Source organism: Ylistrum balloti, unplaced genomic scaffold (assembly GCF_031769215.1).
Source record: "Ylistrum balloti isolate Yb309-2 unplaced genomic scaffold, AGI_CSIRO_Ybal_v1 Utg371680, whole genome shotgun sequence".
NCBI lineage: Eukaryota > Metazoa > Mollusca > Bivalvia > Pectinida > Pectinidae > Ylistrum > Ylistrum balloti.
In genome coordinates this window covers 240,494-248,705 of record NW_026782849.1, presented here as the reverse complement: position 1 = coordinate 248,705, position 8,212 = coordinate 240,494, and the positions used below count along the sequence as shown (strand labels likewise).

The window sequence follows — 8,212 nt, the reverse complement described above, 5'->3', positions numbered from 1 at the left end:
TGATATTGTATGATGTGTTAACTCTACCTTGATATTGTATGATGTGTTAACTCTACCTTGATATTGTATGATGTGTTAACTCTACCTTGATATTGTATGATGTGTTAACTCTACCTTGATATTGTATGATGTGTTAACTCTACCTTGATATTGTATGATGTGTTAACTCTACCTTGATATTGTATGATGTGTTAACTCTACCTTGATATTGTATGATGTGTTAACTCTACCTTGATATTGTATGATGTGTTAACTCTACCTTGATATTGTATGATGTGTTAACTCTACCTTGATATTGTATGATGTGTTAACTCTACCTTGATATTGTATGATGTGTTCACTCTACCTTGATATTGTATGATGTGTTCACTCTACCTTGATATTGTATGATGTGTTAACTCTACCTTGATATTGTATGATGTGTTAACTCTACCTTGATATTGTATGATGTGTTCACTCTACCTTGATATTGTATGATGTGTTAACTCTACCTTGATATTGTATGATGTGTTAACTCTACCTTGATATTGTATGATGTGTTAACTCTACCTTGATATTGTATGATGTGTTAACTCTACCTTGATATTGTATGATGTGTTAACTCTACCTTGATATTGTATGATGTGTTTACTCTACCTTGATATTGTATGATGTGTTAACTCTACCTTGATATTGTATGATGTGTTAACTCTACCTTGATATTGTATGATGTGTTAACTCTACCTTGATATTGTATGATGTGTTAACTCTACCTTGATATTGTATGATGTGTTAACTCTACCTTGATATTGTATGATGTGTTAACTCTACCTTGATATTGTATGATGTGTTAACTCTACCTTGATATTGTATGATGTGTTAACTCTACCTTGATATTGTATGATGTGTTAACTCTACCTTGATATTGTATGATGTGTTAACTCTACCTTGATATTGTATGATGTGTTAACTCTACCTTGATATTGTATGATGTGTTAACTCTACCTTGATATTGTATGATGTGTTAACTCTACCTTGATATTGTATGATGTGTTAACTCTACCTTGATATTGTATGATGTGTTAACTCTACCTTGATATTGTATGATGTGTTAACTCTACCTTGATATTGTATGATGTGTTAACTCTACCTTGATATTGTATGATGTGTTAACTCTACCTTGATATTGTATGATGTGTTAACTCTACCTTGATATTGTATGATGTGTTAACTCTATATTGTATGATGTGTTATATTGTATGATGTGTTAACTCTACCTTGATATTGTATGATGTGTTAACTCTACCTTGATATTGTATGATGTGTTAACTCTACCTTGATATTGTATGATGTGTAAACTCTACCTTGATATTGTATGATGTGTTAACTCTACCTTGATATTGTATGATGTGTTAACTCTACCTTGATATTGTATGATGTGTTAACTCTACCTTGATATTGTATGATGTGTTAACTCTACCTTGATATTGTATGATGTGTTAACTCTACCTTGATATTGTATGATGTGTTAACTCTACCTTGATATTGTATGATGTGTTCACTCTACCTTGATATTGTATGATGTGTTTTCTCTACCTTGATATTGTATGATGTGTTAACTCTACCTTGATATTGTATGATGTGTTAACTCTACCTTGATATTGTATGATGTGTTTTCTCTACCTTGATATTGTATGATGTGTTATCTCTACCTTGATATTGTATGATGTGTTACTCTCTACCTTGATATTGTATGATGTGTTATCTCTACCTTGATATTGTATGATGTGTTAACTCTACCTTGATATTGTATGATGTGTTAACTCTACCTTGATATTGTATGATGTGTTAACTCTACCTTGATATTGTATGATGTGTTAACTCTACCTTGATATTGTATGATGTGTTAACTCTACCTTGATATTGTATGATGTGTTTTCTCTACCTTGATATTGTATGATGTGTTAACTCTAGATGATTTAGATATTTTATATCTTGGTTATTGTATTTACGCTAGATGTGAGTTTTTTTTTACAGTTTTTATCTTAGATCTATTTTTATAATGGCTCTTACTCAAAGTGTTATGAGGGTGGAAGGATATTATAATCAAACAACAAGAAATCTTTGAAGTACATATTCTGTATCCCGCGCACTGTGTCAGATGAGACTCCGGCATAGGCCTGTACTAATGCTTCCTGTCTCTGTCTACGCCTGTCCTCGCTAGAGAGCGGAAAATCCAACATTGTTTCCAGGACAACAGATGTGACGTAGCTAACGTCTATAGCGTCACGCTGTTCAAATTCCTCCCGTGGAAACACAGCGTCTTTATGTAGGACACCTTGCATTTTGAACGCTGTCCACAAAGTTGATAAATAGTCTACTAGGTTTTTACAAATATTGGAGGCCCGGGACACCACAGTTTCTATCACACCAATCAAAGTTTTCTTGTTCACGTCTCCGTGTAAAACTCGCAAAATGGAGTCCCTGGTATGTTTGTGTGCTGTTGTCATATTCTCTAGAAGAAAACTGAGATCTTCTGTCAACGTTTCTTGTTTTGCCACAAATTCGTAATTTGTTTCACATGGTTCACACAACAGAGAAGCAGGAGCAACATGGCGGTCTATAAACTTTCCTTTGAATCCATCGGACACCGTATTATGTAGGAACTGATCGAACGCCAAACGATTGCTACATACCACCTTACTTGTATTGGCGCGGTATACCGGTAGTCTCGTTAATTCCTTGTCAACATAAGCTGAAAACAAACGTCGGAAGGGGTCCCTGGCCACTATAACTTTCCTCGTTGGCAGCATCTCTTTTGAGCTTTGTTGTAATTTACTACCTGCTTGAGCGTGTACATGACTACGTTTTGTTTGAAATATCGATTCTATGTCTGTTCCCGCCGGAACCTCTAAGGCGAGAAGAACCAACGCGAACAGAGTACTTCCGGCTTTAGGAACACTACATACAGAGATATTTGCCTTCTTAGAATAATCAAACCTTGTAGTGGTTTGGTTGTATCGAAGTGTGTCATCCTTGATCCATTCCGTCTGACAGACATAGTGCAGTCTGTTCAAACGTGTCGGCACTTGCTGAGAACGTCGATAGGACGTGATCACCCCGTCATCTGATATGGACCGTGACGCTCCTATGTATGTTTCTGGAGAAAACAGGAACACTTCAAATAATGCTTTACTAAATGAACATCATATGTTGTGGCATTTAGTGGATAGTAAATATGCTGACATCAGTGATACCTACAAAAATACCCTAAAATATTCGACATTAATTTACAGCGCAAAAGATATACATACCGACAGAATGTTAAGATGAACAAACAAAATTGATGCCATTCAATAAACAGTAAAACATAACGAATCGAAATGAAAAGATATTAAACAAAAATATCTTGTTTTAGATAGTGATGATAAAATAACAAAATGTAAACTCCAAGGTATTATTCACCTCAACAAATATACAAAACACATAAGTGTCTACTTATGGCACGAAAAAAAATCTATTTCTAAATAACATATTTATTGATAATATAAACAATGTATCAAATTTTTCAGAAATCGACATGTCAACATAATTGTATTTTCCATAAAATTCAATATCTAAATACATCTTACAACCAACATATGATTACTCACCACAATAATTATATCCTTTAGATATATAGAGTAATCCCAACATTGATGCCACAAAACTCCAGAACAGAGCCTTCGTAACGGGAATCGTTCCTCTCATTATATCACTGTGTCGACATCTATAGAAACAGTGTCAAAAGTTGATGTTTTCCTAATGGGACACGATCTCTAGAAACTTGCTCTCTGATCCGATTCATTATCTTTATATTTGATAACTTGCAACAGATGTGAAAGTTAAAATTTGTTTTAGATATTTGTTCAGCTATTGTGTATAAAATAGTTACACATCAAATCAATATCGTATTCCCACTTCACACATCGCCCAGTAGTTTTATAAATTAGTAACGTTTCTTTATATGTAATTACATAAATAAATGTTTTTCCGTATTTTGTTCTCGTCACCAGGAAACAAAACGCCAAAACCAATACGTTTCTTAAGCGTTAATTTACAGCTGTTAAAGATAATTTAGTGTTTCAAGTCTAGCACTGATTCTTGTTGTGGTCAAACTTGATCTTCAGTTTTCCCCCATTATATTGGGCGCTGTTGATACTGATAGCTGAGATTACGTCATAGGAAAGGGGAACACGCGAGATTAAAAGGTGAATCTCGTTGATAAGAATGAAAATACAATAAAAATTTATAAAGAGTGAATAGTAGGCATTTTCGATAGATGGACAATAATAAATTTTCAACAGTTTGTAAAACAAATTAAAAAACAAAGTTGAGATCCTTTTCGAGTCTACAAATTTGAATGATATTGTTGGTTTGGGCAACAACTATAAAACCTAATTAGGATGTCTCCAAAAGAAAGCTGCATGAATCATCTTTTTTCCATACCTTCCTCTGATATGATAAGAGGCCTACAATGGTTTCTGCAAAATCATTCCATCTATCAACTGAGATTTCATGCGTGAGCTTAGCTCAACAGAATATAGCTTCTTAAACTTAATGACCGAGGTTCATCATCTAATGTGTGCTGCATGAGTTCACACCACGAATAGCTTTTCATAAAGCCAGTCATCAAGATTATTCATATTGTTCTTTCCATGTCATATCTTAGGTACCTTTCAAGACAGTCTTTTTATTTATATTCCAGAATGTCATGTTCTTGGGTGCTATCGTATAATTGTATCATTTTTCGGTACCTCTTTAATCACTTAAAATTCACAGACATTTATTCACGATTCATAACAATGTTGGCCAGAAGACGAGTTCATTATAAGAAATCACTGTTGAGAAATACCTATGTTAAAATTTTCAAGACGTGTTGCAATTTTTATCTTTACAGAAAAGGACAGATTGGTATTCCAACCCTGAATTGCTTTAGTATTATGGTTAGTGTTTATGCATTGGTAAACCTAATACTTGTGAACGTGCGATTTTACAGGTATATCCACAGCTCATCATTATACGATTACATGTACTCGTAGCTCGAGATACGTCTGAAAGTTGATATCTATAGAAGGAACATGTAATTGACAAGCCGCTATCACTTTCCCATGAAGACACAATTTACGAACATTGAATTTCTATATGTATTTTGAGGATGATGTTTGTAAAATGATAAATGAAATGCTTTTCGAGATACCTGAGACCATTCACTAGTGAATGGAAGCCAGTGTTATTTATTCCGGATTTTGTATTGTTACACCTGCGTCGAATATAAACTTTTGTCGGCATCAAAAGAATGTGAAGATGTGCAGAAACCTTTGATAAAGAAATCAATAACCTATTGACCATCATCGTTCAACTGTAAATATCATATTTTTTTATGCGATGTAAAGTTGGACGTGTGTGATGCTCGTTAGTTTGCCTATTGTATACCTTATCATCACACGAAAGCGTGATATTAATTAACCCTAGGGGTTCGTTATAAACGTGTTTTACTGTACTTGGATTGACCAAGGTTTACCATTGGTCATGATTTAGATTCCTAGGAATGAACTGTTGTTCCATTAATGAAATCAGTTTAATTATAAGTCTTCTATTCAATGCTGATTCCACTCACGGTTACAGCGATATTCTTTTATCCCCGGATGGAAAGATCGGGGGCATATTGTTTTTTTGCTGTCTTTGTTTGTCTGTCAGTTTGTTTGTCTGTTATCAACTTTAACCTTGCCTATAACTATTACACCGTAACAGGTAGGGCTTTTGACATGTGGTTTCTTTGTGACAAGACTTTTCTGCTGGTACCATACGTACCTATATATAATTAATGTTTTGACATAACGACTGAAGCAAAATTGTTATATCAAACGTTAAACATTTCCATTGTTTTATAAGTAAGTATAATACACTACCTTTTTCACTTCTTTACATCTTATTTTATTTTATGACATGCATTGTATTTTACAGCATGTAACAGTTCCCCATATCTTCGTTAATTTACAGTTCTTCATATCTCTGTGTATTTACAGTTCCCCATATCATTTATGTATTTACAGTTCCCCATATCATTTATGAATTTACAGTTCCTCATATCGTTGTGTATTTACAGTTCCCCATATCTCTGTGTATTTACAGTTCCCCATATCTCTGTGTATTTACAGTTCCCCATATCTCTGTGTATTTACAGTTGCCGATATCTCTGTGTATTTACAGATCCCCATATCTCTGTGTATTTACAGTTCCCCATATCTCTTTGTATTTACAGTTCCCCATATCTCTGTGTATTTTCAGTTCCCCATATCTCTGTGTATTTACAGTTGCCCATATCTCTGTGTATTTACAGTTCCCCATATCTTGGTGTATTTACAGTTGCCGATATCTCTGTGTATTTACAGATCCCCATATCTCTGTGTATTTACAGTTCCCCATATCTCTTTGTATTTACAGTTCCCCATATCTCTTTGTATTTTCAGTTCCCCATATCTTTGTGTATTTACAGTTGCCCATATCTCTTTGTATTTACAGTTCCCCATATCTCTGTGTATTTTCAGTTCTCCCCATATCTTTGTGTATTTACAGTTCCCCATATCTCTGTGTATTTACAGTTCCCCATATCTCTGTGTATTTACAGTTCCCCATATCTCTGTGTATTTACAGTTGCCGATATCTCTGTGTATTTACAGATCCCCATATCTCTGTGTATTTACAGTTCCCCATATCTCTTTGTATTTACAGTTCCCCATATCTCTGTGTATTTTCAGTTCCCCATATCTCTGTGTATTTACAGTTCCCCATATCTCTGTGTATTTACAGTTCCCCATATCTCTGTGTATTTACAGTTGCCGATATCTCTGTGTATTTACAGATCCCCATATCTCTGTGTATTTACAGTTCCTCATATCTCTGTATATTTACAGTTCCCCATATCTCTGTGTATTTTCAGTTCTCCCCATATCTCTGTGTATTTACAGATCCCCATATCTCTGTGTATTTACAGTTCCCCATATCTCTGTGTATTTACAGTTCCCCATATCTCTGTGTATTTACAGTTCCCCATATCTTGGTGTATTTACAGTTGCCGTTATCTCTGTGTATTTACAGTTCCCCATATCTCTGTGTATTTACAGTTCCCCATATCTCTGTGTATTTACAGTTCCCCATATCTCTGTGTATTTACAGTTCCCCATATCTCTGTGTATTTACAGTTCTCCATATCTCTGTGTATTTACAGTTCCCCATATCTCTGTGTATTTACAGATCCCCATATCTCTGTGTATTTACAGTTCCCCATATCTCTGTGTATTTACAGTTCCCCATATCTCTGTGTATTTACAGATCCCCATATCTCTGTGTCTTTACGGTTCCCCATATCTCTGTGTATTTACAGTTCCCCATATCTCTTTGTATTTACAGTTCCCCATATCTCTGTGTATTTACAGTTCCCCATATCTCTGTGTATTTACAGTTCCCCATATCTTGGTGTATTTACAGTTGCCGATATCTCTGTGTATTTACAGATCCCCATATCTCTGTGTATTTACAGTTCCCCATATCTTGGTGTATTTACAATTGCAGATCCCCATATCTCTGTGTATTTACAGTTCCCCATATCTTGGTGTATTTACAATTGCCGATATCTCTGTGTATTTACAGTTCCCCATATCTCTGTGCATTTACAGTTCCCCATATCTTGGTGTATTTACAATTGCCGATATCTCTGTGTATTTACAGTTCCCCATATCTCTGTGTATTTACAGTTCCCCATATCTCTGTGTATTTACAGTTCCCCATATCTCTGTGTATTTACAGATCCCCATATCTCTGTGTATTTACAGTTCCCCATATCTCTGTGTATTTACAGTTCCCCATATCTCTGTGTATTTACAGTTCCCCATATCTTTGTGTATTTACAGTTCCCCATATCTTTGTGTATTTACAGTTCCCCATATCTCTGTGTATTTACAGATCCCCATATCTCTGTGTCTTTACGGTTCCCCATATCTCTGTGTATTTACAGTTCCCCATATCTTGGTGTATTTACAGTTGCCGATATCTCTGTGTATTTACAGATCCCCATATCTCTGTGTATTTACAGTTGCCGATATCTCTGTGTATTTACAGTTCCCCATATCTTGGTGTATTTACAGTTGCCGATATCTCTGTGTATTTACAGTTCCCCATATCTCTGTGTATT

At 34.9% G+C, this 8,212-nt stretch overlaps 1 protein-coding gene across 1 annotated transcript; it reads right to left on the bottom strand.

Annotated features, from left to right (window-relative positions):
- Nucleotides 1–2,060: 2,060 nt before the first annotated feature.
- On the bottom strand, nt 2,061–3,729 carry LOC132563320 (uncharacterized). Its single transcript, XM_060228079.1, has 2 exons — nt 3,633–3,729; nt 2,061–3,139 (listed from the first exon to the last, which is right to left on the bottom strand). The coding sequence occupies exons 1-2, from the start codon at nt 3,727–3,729 to the stop codon at nt 2,061–2,063; spliced, it is 1,176 nt and encodes a 391-aa protein (XP_060084062.1).
- Between the last annotated feature and the right edge of the window lie 4,483 nt (nt 3,730–8,212).

Coding starts and splice junctions, on each gene's coding strand:
- LOC132563320 (XM_060228079.1), bottom strand. CDS start 3,729: ATGAGAGGAACGATTCCCGTTACGAAGGCTCTGTTCTGGAGTTTTGTG. Junction 3,140..3,632: donor TAAAGGATATAATTATTGTG/GTGAGTAATCAT, acceptor TGTTTTCTCCAG/AAACATACATAGGAGCGTCA.